Source organism: Ranitomeya imitator, chromosome 1 (assembly GCF_032444005.1).
Source record: "Ranitomeya imitator isolate aRanImi1 chromosome 1, aRanImi1.pri, whole genome shotgun sequence".
In the NCBI taxonomy this organism is placed as follows: Eukaryota; Metazoa; Chordata; class Amphibia; order Anura; family Dendrobatidae; genus Ranitomeya; species Ranitomeya imitator.
The window spans coordinates 1,104,985,636-1,105,002,766 of record NC_091282.1 but is presented as its reverse complement, the minus strand read 5'-3'; the positions used below and the strand labels follow the sequence as shown (position 1 = coordinate 1,105,002,766).

General features: G+C 43.9%; 1 protein-coding gene across 1 annotated transcript in view; it reads right to left on the bottom strand.

Annotated features, from left to right (window-relative positions):
* Positions 1 to 17,131, bottom strand: part of SNX25 (sorting nexin 25) — a 416,995-nt gene that overhangs the window by 181,243 nt on the left and 218,621 nt on the right. The window contains exon 6 of the mRNA XM_069744322.1: positions 8,954 to 9,024. Coding sequence (XP_069600423.1) covers positions 8,954 to 9,024 — 71 coding nt within the window. The remainder of the gene's footprint in view (positions 1 to 8,953; positions 9,025 to 17,131) is intronic.

Sequence of the window (17,131 nt, the reverse complement as noted above, 5' to 3'; positions counted from 1 at the left end):
ACGTGGTATATCTCGATTTTTCCAAAGCGTTTGATACCGTGCCGCACAAGAGGTTGGTACACAAAATGAGAATGCTTGGTCTGGGGGAAAATGTGTGTAAATGGGTTAGTAACTGGCTTAGTGATAGAAAGCAGAGGGTGGTTATAAATGGTATAGTCTCTAACTGGGTCGCTGTGACCAGTGGGGTACCGCAGGGGTCAGTATTGGGACCTGTTCTCTTCAACATATTCATTAATGATCTGGTAGAAGGTTTACACAGTAAAATATTGATATTTGCAGATGATACAAAACTATGTAAAGCAGTTAATACAAGAGAAGATAGTATTCTGCTACAGATGGATCTGGATAAGTTGGAAACTTGGGCTGAAAGGTGGCAGATGAGGTTTAACAATGATAAATGTAAGGTTATACACATGGGAAGAAGGAATCAATATCACCATTACACACTGAATGGGAAACCACTGGGTAAATCTGACAGGGAGAAGGACTTGGGGATCCTAGTTAATGATAAACTTACCTGGAGCAGCCAGTGCCAGGCAGCAGCTGCCAAGGCAAACAGGATCATGGGGTGCATTAAAAGAGGTTTGGATACACATGATGAGAGCATTATACTGCCTCTGTACAAATCCCTAGTTAGACCGCACATGGAGTACTGTGTCCAGTTTTGGTCACCGGTGCTCAGGAAGGATATAATGGAACTAGAGAGAGTACAAAGGAGGGCAACAAAATTAATAAAGGGGATGGGAGAACTACAATACCCAGATAGATTAGCGAAATTAGGATTATTTAGTCTAGAAAAAAGACGACTGAGGGGCGATCTAATAACCATGTATAAGTATATAAGGGGACAATACAAATATCTCGCTGAGGATCTGTTTATACCAAGGAAGGTGACGGGCACAAGGGGGCATTCTTTGCGTCTGGAGGAGAGAAGGTTTTTCCACCAACATAGAAGAGGATTCTTTACTGTTAGGGCAGTGAGAATCTGGAATTGCTTGCCTGAGGAGGTGGTGATGGCGAACTCAGTCGAGGGGTTCAAGAGAGGCCTGGATGTCTTCCTGGAGCAGAATAATATTGTATCATACAATTAGGTTCTGTGGAAGGACGTAGATCTGGGGATTTGTTATGATGGAATATAGGCTGAACTGGATGGACAAATGTCTTTTTTCGGCCTTACTAACTATGTTACTATGTTACTATGTAACATATTCCGCAGCACTTTACAATTAAGCGGGGACATGTACAAACAATGAATTCGGTATGAGTTAAGACAATTTAAACAGTGACGTTAGGAGTGAGGTCCCTGCTCGCAAGCTTACAATCTACAAGGAAATGGGGGGACACAATAGGTGAAAAGTGATTGTTATTTCAGGTCTGGCAATTATAGTAAATAGGGATTTTCATATAAAGCTGCATGATCCGGTCATCAGCCCGTGTGTTTAAGTGCAATAGTCAAGTATCAAGTGCAGTTATCATGTGTATGGAGGGTGTGGAGACAGATGAATAGTAGGGTGCAGATTCAGAGTAATATTTGGAAGGAGGGAACAGGACAAAGTTAGTTTACTGAGTAGTTGATGTGGTAGGCTTGTTTGAAGAGATGGGTTTTCAAAGCTTGCTTGAATAGGTCGGGGCTAGGTATCAGTCTGATAATCTGGGGAAGTGCATTCCAGAGAGCTGGCGCAGCACGAGAGAAGTCTTGGAGACGGAGGTGTGAGGTTCGGATTACAGGGGATATCATCACATACCATGTTCACATATAATGTTTACACACACAAAACAAATATAAGTGAATATCTATAGATAGATTGATAATATCAAGCCTGATGTTTAGTAATGAACAAAAGAACGACACACACACACAAAATCTGCTTTAGGCCGGGGTCACACTTGCAAGAAACTCACACGAGACTCAAACCCCAGTTCCCGACACTGCCGCCAGCGCTCGGACCGGAGCGTTCAGCTGCATAGAAATACATGCAGCTGCACACTCCTGAGTGCCAGCGGCAGTGCCGGGTACTGAGGTGTGAGACTCGTGCGAATTTCTCGCAAGTGTGACCCTGGCCTTAAAAGTAATATCTGTTTAATTAAAAAAAAAAAAGGGGGGGGGGGGAAATGGCGTGGGCTCTCATGCAATTTTCAAAACCAGAGAGGGAAATCCAGCAACTGGAGGCCGATGTTTATAGTCTGTGAAGGGGGTAATACCCATGAAGCTTCCGGGCTATTATCAGCTCACAGCTGTATATTTAGCCTTTACTGGCTATTAAAATATGGGAGCCCCCCCAAAAATAGACGTGGGGTCCCCCTATAATTAATAACCAGAAAAGGCTATGCAGACACCTGTGGGCTGATATTAATAGCCTAGGAAGGGGCCATGGATATTGCCCCCCTATCTACAAACACCAGCGCTCAGCCGCCCCAGAAAAGGCTCATCTCTAAGTGCCAATTCTGGCCCTTAGCCTCTCTCTTCCCACTTGCCCTGTAGCGGTGGAAGTGGAGTAATAGTTGTGGGGTTGATGTCACCTTTGTATTGTAAGGTGACATCAAGCCCGGCTTAGTAATTGAGAGGTGTCAATAAGACACCTATCCATTACTAATCCTATAGGTGTTACATGTTAAATAAAGACACAGCCAGAATAAAGTATTTGAATAAAATAAAACACGACACAGTTTCCCATATCTATTATACAACTAATCCATGTGACGACCTCGATCTCTCCTGCAAAATATAAAAAATAAACCAACACAAATACTCCCTGTTTCAATGTAATCCATTTAATAACGACTGTTCCATGACGATCTCCCTTGTAGAGCTGTCACATCAGGAGATGTGACTGCTCTCATGGGGCCTCCGATGACACACTAACCGGAGATAATACTCCCGCAGTGTAGGTCACTGGAGTTCATGTTATCACTTTAAAGCACTACTGCTGCGTCAGAATTTTGTCACGCAGCGGTGCCGCAAGTGACCATATGAACTCCTGTGACCTCTAGGTGGTAGAGGAATACACTGTTGGCGCTATATAAATAAAAATATTATTATTATTATTATTGGAGTATGTCAAAGAAGAGGTTGGACAAAGAAATTGCATCACAATTCTTTTTTTGTTGTTAAATAATAGATTTGCATTTAGCTTACAAAAACGCGTACAAATCTGCTTAAAAAATGCATGAAAATCCGCATCAAAATCGCATCAAATCCGCGCGGATTTTCAACTGAGTTTTCTGCCAAGAGTTAGGATCCGCGCAGAAAATTACACAGGCAAATCCGCAATGTGTGTGGAGCGCCCCCAGACACAGAGCCGCAGGTTACTCGGTACCGGGCCTTTCTGGCTCAGTTCTGGGGATGTCACGGTGGCTGGACCCAGTCCGTGACACTGCTAAGGGGCGTCCAATAAAAGGGGGGGTGATGGTAGTTTGTCAAGGTTTCGTGACGCCACCTGTGGTATTCGGCCAGTGAGACCGACGCTGCTTGGGGTCCTCTGGGGTGATGTTATGGCAGCTAGATGGTATACCTTCCCACAGGTGAAGTATGTCCCCAGGGCTTCCCAGTAAGGTGGATGGTGATGGTGTGAGGTGCAGACAATAACGAGGACACAGGGTTGCAGTCTCTTTACCTCTTTACTGAAGGCTTCAGGATCCGCAATCCAGAGCATGGTTAACAGGGCTGTCTGAGACCGGCCGGACTGAAGGCACATCCAGAGTTCCCTTTGCAGGTGGAAATCGTTGCCTACCACTAGCGCCTGTGTGTTGTAGTGCTTCCCTGCTGAGCATTCGGGATAGTCCTCAACTTCTATTCTCGTTCTTTCTAATTCGTTCCAGTTCTTTCTAGTTCTCCGTCCCCCAGGTATGTTATGGCTAGGACGCACCCGTTTGACGGGAAGGCTCGGAGCTCTTCCGGGACCCTAGAGATGCCCCTCTCCACGCGTTGCCCCCTATGTCTGCTTAGGTGATGTAAGGTAGACAGCCAACCTATAATTAACTGCCCTGCGGTATTTGAAGTAAGGCATAAAGTCAGTTACTTCCTCGGTGTTCCGGGCACCGGCTACGCGCCTCAGTAGGATGTTGCCGTTCTCCGGGCACGACTCCTACTGGCTCTCCTTTGTGCTTTGATCTCGTTTCTCACTGTCCACAATATCCTTCGCTTCGTGTCCTTTCTTTGGATGCCGCCGCAGATAGCGCAGGCGCGGCTCCGTAACGTTCTATCCTTGTAGCTGGGTGCCTGCCAGGTTCCCACGCCTGACAGGGACCCTCCTGAATCTTCCCCCGCAACACCCCCTGCCACGGGATGTTGCCTGAACAAAACCCAGTCAGCTTCTGACTAACTTCCTATCCAACCTCTAGTTTTACCAGTGTGAAGAGTGGCCTAATAAATAAAATCCTTTGCTCCCCCTAGTGGCCGGAGTGTGAAGTATAATGTGTGCTGGTGATACCTGGTCAGATGAACTCTTTTAGTGCCATCAGACGTAGCATGACTCCCCTTAGCGGCATAGCGACATTACTGCAACGACCAGGTCTCTGGGGCGCTGCATGTGCACTTAGCCTTAAAGTGGAGTGTCAGCAGAAAATGACTGCTCAAACTAACCGCTCAGTCACACCCAGGGTTGCACAATGTAAAACGGAGCAATGGATTTTGGCACTAAAGGTACAATTATTATTAGGGCTATGTCACTTACAAAATGCTCCGCTAAAATAACTATTCTGGAGAATCTCTTGCCAAGATTCTGCTTTTTATTGCCTTTAATATCACCACTGAGATATAGAAATGGTAGCTGTCATTTCCCTTGTCAAAAGGTTGCCCGCCTGACACCGTCCCATCAGTGCGCACCATGCCAGACTCCATGGGGACACACTCAATAGAGAAAGCAAATTCTAACATGCAGGAGGAACAACCGAGGAGCAGCACAAGGCTTCAGAAACAACACAAAAATGTTCTGCATTGAAAAATATCTAATGTTCTGCAACCAGTGTTTTACAAGGACAATGACTTTAATAGAAGTCCTCTGTGTGGGCGCAGCTGTGGACGGAGCGGCAGCTAGAATAAAATTGTTTTGTGTCTTATACAGAAGTCATCCATTAATTGCAGAAGTAAAAGCATCACCTCCTGATTTCAGTAACGTGGCTGGTGTCCTAGATGGAAGGTTCCAAATCTCAAAGTCCTAATGAGTTTTTCATTTCTGAGCTGAACCTTTTTCCAGCGCCGTGTCCTGCCTGCAGCAGCTGCACCATGAATTCACAATGTGACTATTTATCCTCAGTCAAGAGACTAGCCATAAAAAGACATAATTAAAAGATGCGGTGGATGCTTTACCTAGGGCTACAGTGAATTGCTAGACTTCGCTCCAATTCTGCTTGCTGTTTGGGCATAATCGGTGTACTGCACACGAAACACCAAACAATAAACCAGGGACCCCACTATCCTATGAAACTGAAAAATATGCTGTAAAATACTTGTTCATGATTAAAATATCATTATATTTAATCAAAGTAACCAAATTAAGTTTTCACATATCTACACACACTTGCTCGGCTTTCTTCAGATCCTTACACAGAAGTGAATGGTTAGAACTGCAAATGTGTGGCCACCTCTATTCAGAAAGGCACAGAACAGGGTCTCCAGATGTGCCATAGATGTCGGGGATGGAAACACCTCTTGAATAGTGGTTATGATTGAACAGTGTCAGTGTTTGCTGCATAGCCAACCATTTTAAGAACCCAAGATCAAGCTCCTCAATCTGAAGCACAAAAATCATGCAGCATGCCACTCAGAAAAAAAAAATAAAAAATCGCAGTCCACTGAGAGAAATCAGGGTCACCAATAGACCTTTCCCTGTTCATCTAGACAAGAAGGCCACAAGGGAGATACGGGGATCAGTGGCCTCCCCTATCGGGAGTTCTGGGAGAGCCTGTGTGCTCCCTGCATGGACTTGGTCTGCTCCAAAGTATAGTCTATTTCAGTTCTCCAAAAGGCAAAGAGTCAGGAGGTTACAGAGGAAGGGGTGCAAAACCTGATGGCCACACACCTCAACCTTGACCATTCAGGAAGGAACCCATAAGGGACCGAGCAGTCATGGTGCATAGCCACCCATTCTACCCCTATACACATCTAAAAGTTTTTAATGTGCATCTAAGCATAAAATTCCAGAAGGTGACCTGGTCTGATGAACCATGGTCAGTCGTCTGTGCGTGTGTTGCCTACCTTGGAAAAAGAAGGCACCAGGATATACTACATTGGGTGTGGCAATATGCTACTGGTGAGATACCTAGGGTCCCGGGTTCATGGGAATGTTAATTTGACAGGACATGTATGACCTACCTAAACATTGCATGACTTCTACTGCCCAATAATAATGTCTTTTCACCAGAATGATGTGTCCCGTATCACTTCAGAACTGTTAGAGAGTGTGTGTACCATCATAGGCCACCAGAAATGGCTACACGACAGTGCCCTCTCTATAAGGTATAGGTGGCGCGACCTCTGGTAACACTGAGACAACACACATCACCACTGGAAATAGCCAGTAGGATAAGAGACGTCGGCTGGAAGCATAGCTCACTCCTGATGTCGTCATGTTTCATCATGGGAAATGGCACATACGCCGAGAACCAGCAGGCATCATTGTGCTACACGTTGGGCTAGAGGCGCACATGAAAGCAGCTGTGAGCCATTAGTCCTTACTGATTCGGGACGTTCATGAAACATTCATAAGATTCGGATGATCCGCGATATCAGGGGAGCTGGGCACCACCAGCTTTATCTGTGCCTGCAGAACAACTGTACAGCATAATGGCGTCATTTGTAGTCTTCTACTAACCACATTCATCCAGAGCCCGCTATTGTATTACGAGGCCAATATAAAGAGAAGACATCAATTACAGAGAGAACACTGAAGGCACATGGTATTATAACTGTACAAACAAGGGAACTGGGAAGCTCTGCTGTTACACAAAAGGATTAGAGCAGAGTTCTGCTGGATAGATTGAGATTTCATTACCAGTTTTTTATACAAAATGGGTTTTTTTCAAGAAAACAACCAAAGTGGTCGACAGAGATGCGTAACCATTTCACTGCTAGGACAATATTTACTGTACCTTTTTAAAAAGCACAAATAAAGCCTGAATAATAAAATACATAAATCTTATTACACTACCATACCGCATCTTATGAAATAAACACTGGCACATTATAGGTCACCCATCACTTTGCACCCATGGACACCTTCATGCACTACGCATCATACAAGCCACTTATGCAAACATATATAAGCATATACCTTCACATTTACAGGTGGTGTCCGGCCTTGGGCTACAAGTCTGCAGTCACTGAGACTGCAGCCTTGTGAAACCTCACATCGCATGCTGCACACTGTGAGGATTCTACAGCGTTGGCAGCAGGAAATCATGTGACCGCAAGTATGCGATTTGCATGCTTCGTGCCACATTCCGACCACCCAGGTTTCCAGCCTAGCATAATACATTTGCATTGAGCGAGGACGCATCCATCTAGTTAGCATGTAAACTTATGTATGCAACTCAAACACTTCCGGCACCGGGAGCAGCGAGCACCTGACCGCAGCATCCTCACCGTGCGCAGTGCACAATGCAAGGCTTCACAAGTCTGCAGTTACATAAGTCACTGTCAAAAAATAGGATTTCAAGACCATTACTATCAAAGATTGCAGAGAGGACTCCACCATAAAAATGTCCTATCCAAACGAAGAGGTCAACAACCTCAAAAAGGTATACTAAAAAAGACGATAATTTTAATTATCAAAAATATTATCAAGATATCATATAATAGGCAAGCTAGCCAGCAATTGGCATACAGGAAGAATATAAAGAAAAGCAGAGATTTGGAAGCCATTTTTTTTACAGGAATGAAGACAGAGATTTGCAAAGTTTCATAACTTGTCATGCTGGGCAAACTTATAAAATAAAAATTAAAAAAAGGTTTCTTAAAAGGGAACCTGTCACCCCCAAAATCGACGATGAGCTAAGCCCACCAGCATCAGGGGCTTATCTACAGCATTCTGTAATGCACAACCAGCACTTACCCACTCTCCCTACATCTGAGTTGTGCCTACCACAACTACACCAGGGAAGCACAACCAGCACTTACCCACTCTCCCTACATCGGAGTTGTGCCTACCACAACTACCCCAGGGAAGCACAACCAGCACTTACCCACTCTCCCTACATAGGAGTTGTGCCTACCACAACTACACCAGGGAAGCACAACCAGCACTTACCCACTCTCCCTACATAGGAGTTGTGCCTACCACAACTACACCAGGGAAGCACAACCAGCACTTACCCACTCTCCCTACATAGGAGTTGTGCCTACCACAACTACACCAGGGAAGCACAACCTGCACTTACCCACTCTCCCTACATAGGAGTTGTGCCTACCACAACTACACGAGGGAAGCACAACCAGCACTTACCCACTCTCCCTACATAGGGTGTCACCCCATTGTGCACGCTGTTCCCCACATCTAGATTTCTTCAATCCCACTGAATATACCTGCAATGAAAACCTTTCCACAGGTGTTACATCTCACCTCTGCCTTCACAGAGTAAACGCACAGTACAAGGATTCTAGCTGTAGGACACCCACCATGCCCGTTGTGAAGACCCCTGTAACTGTATACGAATTCCTAACAAGCAGACATTCTGAGGAGACCACAATCCGCAAGGAGAAGCACAGCAGGATCAATCCCTTCCAACCAATGACAGAAATACTTCACTACACTCTGCTTCTCCCTATTCTAAACTTTACATCGGTGGTGTACGATGGAGATGGTTTTGTAGACATGGAAGAAGAGCTGTCAGTAATGAGCTCACATCACTGATACACACACGTCTCTCAGCCATTAATTAGACCTTTGTACACAGGAGCACTGAGGTCACCATTTGTCTGCTGAATAAAATACATCCAAAATATAGGAACTCTTACCTTTTTGTCTTTTCAACTGTGGGAAACTTCCTATAGTGGTGGCCTGGATTATTTCTACAACAATCTGATACCTTTGGGGACAATAGAAAAGTGACGTTACATATTTGTGTGTGTACTTCGAGAACAGTAAAACAATTTCTGTTGTTAGTAATGGTGCAGTTGATGGTCAGATGAACTAACATTTGACAAGTTAAACATTTCATAATTTTACAGATTGGAGCAGTAATGTTTAGGAACCTATAAAAGCTAGAAAACCGAAAACGAGACTCCGCAGCATTTCTACTCTGGCTCATTTGTTTTGTAGTGAGGGTGGGGACTAGTCCCTGTCTACAGAACAAAAAAACAAAATATAAGACTACAAGACTAAAAGGTCTATACGTTCTAGGGGTTCACACTCCCTGGCAGCGCTTGAGGTAGGCACAGGCACAAATTTGCGTGGTGAAAACAGGTAGATTTATAACATTCCATAAACCTCCAACACAAAAGGAAAGCAAACCGTCTTTCTCCAGAAAAGAAATCAGGATAAGGAAAAACAAAAAAAACAGTTTAAGTGTCCAGCTCTTTCTCAACTCCTGTCAAGGAGAAAAGCACCAAGAGGTCTTTTACCGCTCACTCATAGAACCAACTGAGGATGCTCAAATGCCTTAAATAAGCAACCCAAGCCCTGGAAGTGGAGAGATGGGAACGGCCAAACCCAACCAGCTCTTCCAGCTGTTCCTGAAATCCAGACCCCAAATCTAGGCTCATTAAAAAAACGCTCAGCACTAACAGTGCTTGAGGATGCTTTTACAGGCTTCGTATCACCAAGGCTAACCATCTCGCACCTCCTGTCCAGCTGCCACTTTACAACCACTAGGAGTCCAATGGGTATCGAGCATATCATCCCACTTGGGAAGTTAGCTTTTCTCTTAGAATCCAGTAATGTATGTTTCTGTAAGGTAGGCACATACCCCCGGACCTTCACCCCCCAGGGAGACGCGTGGGCTTTCCTAGTGCCAGAAGGTCCAGAGCTTTAAAAAAAAAATAAAAAAATGATCAGTAGATTCAAGCCCCTCTAATCACTGGCAAGAAGAAATGCTAATAGAGCACTGTAATAAGTGAAACTACATTTTATTCAGAATGTCTGCACCAATCCAAGAAAACATGACAAAAGAACCAAGGAATATGGGGGCCTCATAATTGCTGTAGGTACAGTGCTATGGTCAGCCTCAGCCGACCACAGCATTAGTGTCAATCAGACTCCAGCCAATGTCACCAAAGTCTCCCCAGTCCTATATATTTTGTGTGTAAAATAGTCAGTGTACGTGTGCTGGGAAAATGTAATGATGTCATATCCATCACACAGAGCTCAGCCTCAGCAGTAAAGATGGATGGTACACCTGCAAGGACGAACAGATGGTGGCAAGGTCTGGCAGAGGCCCTCAGGGAAAGATTTTGCAGCCAAGAGCAAAGGCGGTATCAAGATTTAGACTCAGATGATATAGTTATGATTTAGTTATCAGGACTCAACATTATGGCTCTTTAAGCAATGTAATGTGGTAATCAATAATGCCATTCTGCACATATCACTTGCCCCGATAGGAACTGTCACTTAAATGATATTCTATATACCATATCTTTTGGGGTATAAGACGACCCCCAACTTTTCGGGGATCATGTTATATGGCGTGTCCAGGGAGCGGTCCCGTATGGTTCCCAGGGTCTGGAGGAGAGGATCCTAACTTTAGCCCCAACCCTAACTTTAGCCTTAACCCTAGCCCCAATCCTAACCCTAACTTTAGCCCCAACCCTAACCTTAACTTTAGCCCCAACCCCAGGTACGGACTGGGACTGAAAATCAGCCTTGGCATTTGACACATAAACAATCACACAGGCCCATGCTGTCACTGTCCCCAAGCACTAGATGGGATATATTATTAATATTACCATGGATAGAGGAAAGCAAGATTTACTACAAGACCAATATTTCTAAGGCTATGTGCACACGTTGCGGTTTTTACTGCGGAACCGCAGCGATTTTGATGCTGCGGGTCCGCAGCAGTTTCCATTGCGTTTACAGTAAACATGTAAACCAATGGGAAACCGCAAACCGATGTGCACATGCTGCGGGAAAAACCGTGCAGAAACGCAGCGGTTTACAATCCGCAGCATGTCACTTCTTTGTGCAGAATCGCAGCGATTCCGCACACATAGAAATGCATTGATCCGCTTACTTCCCACATGGGGCTATGCCCACCATGCGGGAAGTAAGTGGATAATGTGCGGTTGCTACCCGGGGTGGAGGAGAGGAGACTCCTCCAGGCCCAGGGAACCATATTTGTGGTAAAAAAAAAAAAGAATTAAAATAAAAAATAATGATATACTCATCTCTCAGCGCTGCAATCGGCCGTACGGTCTCACGTTTGCTATGCGAGCAGGACCTGCGGTGACGTCGCAGTCACATGACCGTGACGTCACGAAGGTCCTTCTCGCACAGGAACCGGACTGCCGCCTGCAGCACCGATGAGATCGGGACATCAGAGAGTGAGTATAACCATTTTTTTTTTTAACATAATAGTAAAACCAGTGCAGGAGTAACCCGCAGCGGAAACCGCAAGACAAACCGTGATAAATCTGCAGGGATAACCGCAGCGGTTTTGCCCTGAAGATTTATCAAATCCGTTGCGGGATAACCCGCAGAGACCCGAATCTACGTGTGCACATAGACTAATGATGCCAGAGGCCTGCTGTGGTAATTGACAGAGTCACGTATTTGTGCTTCATCACAACTCTTAACAGCATGGGTGTCTTGAGAACACCCATTCTGCTAACAACATAGTAGACAAGGCAGCCTATGGCCAGACAGGCCCTTCTGGCATTTGCCAGAATTGCCAGTCCGGCCCTGCCCAACCCTAACCATAACTTTAGCCCCAACCCTAATGGGAAAATGGAAATAAATACTTTTTTTATTTTATTATTTTTCCCTAATTAAGGGGGTGATAAAGGCTAAAAGACACTGTTTATTGCAAAAAAAATAGTTTTTTGAGAGCTATGATTTTTCTATATTTTGGTCCACAGAGTCATGAGAGGTCTTGTTTTTTGCGGAACGAGTTGATGTTTTTATTGTTACCATTTTCGGGCACATGACATTTTTTGATCGCTTTTTAATACGATTTTTAAAAGGCAGAATGAACAAAAAAAGGAATTCATGAATTTCTTTTGGGGGGGGCGTTTATACCATTACATTACCATTACGCAAGGTGGTAAAATTGATAAATCAGTTTTATTCTTTGGGTTAGTACAATTACAGCGATACCTCATTTATATTTTTTATGTTTTGGCGCTTTGATACAATAAAAACTATTTTATATAAAAAATTATTTTTGCATCGCTTTATTCTGAGGGCTATAACTTTTTCTTTTTCGCTGATGACGCTGTATGGGGGCTCGATTTTTGTGGGACAAGGTGACATTTTCAGCGGTATCATGTTTATTTATATCTCTCTTATTAATCGTGTGTTACTCCACTTTTTGTTCGACGGTATTTACGTTGTTCACGAGAGAGAGAGAGAGAGAGATCCCAGGATCCAACTTGGCGGCCAACTTGGATCCGGGGGTCTGCACGCAGGGAGAACCTCAGAACAACGCGATCACACATTGTTCTGAGGGAAGCACGCAGCCCCCTCCCTGCGCAATGCTTCTCTATGCCACCGGATCGCTGCAATTTTGTGCGCGGCCGATCGGCTTCGACATACTATCCCATCCATGTCATACGGGCCCAGCCCACGTGGACAGGATAGTACGTTGGATGTCAGAAACGGGTTAATATTACAGTAAGGCCTGTCCCAATTATGGTCGCCGTGAAGAGGCGGGATGGCTTTCGCTTTTTTTTTTTTAAATCAGAAAACATGTTAACTAAACACCGTATATTTTCATGCACTATGCTATTTATTTACTGCAGGGTATTTAATCATTATGTTTCTGTCCTTGTTTTTTCTTTGGGAAAACCTTGTGGAAAGTGTTACACTTTTTTGCACCACAGACATAGGGGTAAAAGAGGTCCAAAGAGAAACGAATGCTGCTGTCCCACATAAATTAAAATGGTGGTCCGGTGAAAACAAGTTATCACCTATGCACAGGAGATGTGATAACTCATTGATTGGTGATTACTGTGGGTCTGAATGCTGGGACCCGAATTGTTCAGCAGAATGGGGAACTTTACTCCCCATTAAAATGGAAGGCAGTGCGCTCCATTGGTTCCCTATGGGGCTGCGCCCAGCTTTTTTCCGGCAGTCCCATAGAGAATGAATAAAGCAGGGATTGGACATCTGACCTGTTGTGTCATCTTATAATGTAGATGAAATTTCCCCTTTGGAGATGAAGATTCCACAGTCCGCCAATCGGTGCAGGTCCCATTGGTGGGACACCCATGGATCAGCAAGCTAATACCTACCCAGTAGATAGATGAGAAAGAGTTTGTCTGTTTGGCAGAACAAGATGAATAAACAGTGACTGAAGGGAGAAGCGCACAATAGGGTAAAACATTAATATGGGAGACAGTAAAAACAATAGGTTTGCTAACTTTGGGTGGTTGAGTAAAGACACAAAACACTAAAAAGGCTTAGATAGCCGGCTGCCGCTGCCCTGGTGTCTGGGGAAAGATACACCAGATGGAAAATACCAAAACAGAAAAAAAAAACAATTAAAAATTGTCTGCGCTGCTGGAAAGACATCTCTTGCAGCAATATTCATTAGATGGTTCTTTATTGTCCACTACACGTCTCAATGCCGTATACTGGCATCGTTATCAAGTGTAAGAAAAAATAACAGGTTACACACTAGTACATGTAGGTGTTTATAGACAAAAATGGGGGCCAAAAAGCATAGGGTACCACCCACTAAGAGGTGAGTTGGGGGTTCAAATTCAAAAAGTGGCCTGGAAGACAGGAAAAGGAGGACGATAAAAATAAAAAGTCTCTGAGGGTTTGGAGGTCAAATTCAAAGGGAGCCTTGGAAGACCAAAGGAAAAAAGGGGAAAAAAACAAAAGTGCAAACTAAAAGAAATACTATCATAAGGAGTTGATAGGACGCATAAGGAAACAGAGAGGGGGTGTGTAACTTTAAAATAATTATTACATCATTAAGCATTAGAAGTACCAGAAATGGAAAATTGCTCAAACAGGAATAAAGGATATACAGTGGGGCAAAAAAGTATTTAGTCAGTCAGCAATAGTGCAAGTTCCACCACTTAAAAAGATGAGAGGCGTCTGTAATTTACATCATAGGTAGACCTCAACTATGGGAGACAAACTGAGAAAAAAAAATCCAGAAAATCACATTGTCTGTTTTTTTAACAATTTATTTGCATATTATGGTGGAAAATAAGTATTTGGTCAGAAACAAACAATCAAGATTTCTGGCTCTCGCAGACCTGTAACTTCTTCTTTAAGAGTCTCCTCTTTCCTCCACTCATTACCTGTAGTAATGGCACCTGTTTAAACTTGTTATCAGTATAAAAAGACACCTGTGCACACCCTCAAACAGTCTGACTCCAAACTCCACTATGGTGAAGACCAAAGAGCTGTCAAAGGACACCAGAAACAAAATTGTAGCCCTGCACCAGGCTGGGAAGACTGAATCTGCAATAGCCAACCAGCTTGGAGTGAAGAAATCAACAGTGGGAGCAATAATTAGAAAATGGAAGACATACAAGACCACTGATAATCTTCCTCGATCTGGGGCTCCACGCAAAATCACACCCCGTGGGGTCAGAATGATCACAAGAACGGTGAGCAAAAATCCCACAACCACGCGGGGGGACCTAGTGAATGAACTGCAGAGAGCTGGGACCAATGTAACAAGGCCTACCATAAGTAACACACTACGCCACCATGGACTCAGATCCTGCAGTGCCAGACGTGTCCCACTGCTTAAGCCAGTACATGTCCGGGCCCGTCTGAAGTTTGCTAGAGAGCATTTGGATGATCCAGAGGAGTTTTGGGAGAATGTCCTATGGTCTGATGAAACCAAACTGGAACTGTTTGGTAGAAACACAACTTGTCGTGTTTGGAGGAAAAAGAATACTGAGTTGCATCCATCAAACACCATACCTACTGTAAAGCATGGTGGTGGAAACATCATGCTTTGGGGCTGTTTCTCTGCAAAGGGGCCAGGACGACTGATCCGGGTACATGACAGAATGAATGGGGCCATGTATCGTGAGATTTTGAGTGCAAACCTCCTTCCATCAGCAAGGGCATTGAAGATGAAACGTGGCTGGGTCTTTCAACATGACAATGATCCAAAGCACACCGCCAGGGCAACGAAGGAGTGGCTTCCTAAGAAGCATTTCAAGGTCCTGGAGTGGCCTAGCCAGTCTCCAGATCTCAACCCTATAGAAAACCTTTGGAGGGAGTTGAAAGTCCGTGTTGCCAAGCAAAAAGCCAAAAACATCACTGCTCTAGAGGAGATCTGCATGGAGGAATGGGCCAACATACCAACAACAGTGTGTGGCAACCTTGTGAAGACTTACAGAAAACGTTTGACCTCTGTCATTGCCAACAAAGGATATATTACAAAGTATTGAGATGAAATTTTGTTTCTGACCAAATACTTATTTTCCACCATAATATGCAAATAAATTGTTAAAAAAAACAGAAAATGTGATTTTCTGGATTTTTTTTCCTCAGTTTGTCTCCCATAGTTGAGGTCTACCTATGATGTAAATTACAGACGCCTCTCATCTTTTTAAGTGGTGGAACTTGCACTATTGCTGACTGACTAAATACTTTTTTGCCCCACTGTATGTAGGACATGAGATTCTAACCTGACAGAAGGATAGAACATGAAAGAGAAGGGGAGGACTAGAGCCATGTCAGCTATTAAATGAAGAGTGAGGAAAAAGAAGACAAGGATTGCTGAGGAGGTGGAGGAAGCAACAACGTGGAAACAAAAAGAACATGGATCGCACAGAAGGAGAGTCAGTTGGTGAGGAGAGGACACAGAGCTACAGGTGGCTGACCTGATAGAAGTGTAAAGTGTACAAATTACTAAATGGGAAATTCCAGCTAGGATGCAAAATTGTATTTGAAGTCTCCAGTGAGTTTTTTTTTCTTTTTTTTTTTTACACTTCATAAAGATGCCAGTGCGACACAAAGACATAGTGGGCAATAAAGGTAATAATGAATATCGCGGCAAGAGACTTGTTTCCAGCTGCGCAGCCAGTTTTTAAAAGTTGAAATCATTCTGACCAACCAGTTTCATGCTTATCTTTACTTTTATATGACTCTGTGAAGAAGACTAGCTTGTTTATGACTGTTTTCTTGTAAGATTGTGTTTTCACTTGAATTTTCCATTTTCTTTCAGACATCACAATTTTTTTTTTTAAGAATACTGTAGTCTGCTGTGATATTCTTGCTGTCAAAATTACCAGTATTTAATCGGAATTCTGGTGGACTAAATTATAATTCGATGAGATCAATCATATCTTGGATGGTTTTGTTATGATTGGAAGCTCTGATGTTATGAGGTTATCATGAATAGCTGTCAATGAGCATGACATCGGCAGTGACACACCACCTCAATCAGCATGACATCAGCAGTGACACCCTACCTCAATCAGCATGACATCAGCAGTGACATCCCACTTCAATCAACATGACATCAGCAGTGACACCCCACCTCAATCAGCATGACATCCGCAGTGACACCACACCTCAATCAGCATGACATCAGCAGTGACACCCCACCTCAATCAGCATGACATCAGCAGTGACACCCCACTTCAATCAGCATGACATCGGCAGTGACACCCCACCTCAATCAGCGTGACTGACAGTGACGCCCCAGCCGACAGCAGAGCGGAACAGAAGAAGCTACTAAATTATTAGTAGAGATTGGCGCTGGGCAAGATAGGCAAGTAGTTACCCCCTACCTCCCCGTAAGTTCATAAAAATAAGCAAAGTCCTGCTTTTTTTTATCCGACTATGGATAGTTTGAAAAAAAGGTATTAAAAATAAAAGGTTAAGTAGTGTCAGTTTTTGCTCTGTATGTTGGTTATACTGCTAGTTTTATGTTGTGTACAAAAACTGCTTATGCCAAAAATAGAGATGCCCCAGTGTTTCGGATATGGATGTCTCGCCCGTCCTTGTTGACGTGATGCAAACACTCCACATTGTACTACTCAATTTGGCAGGCGCGG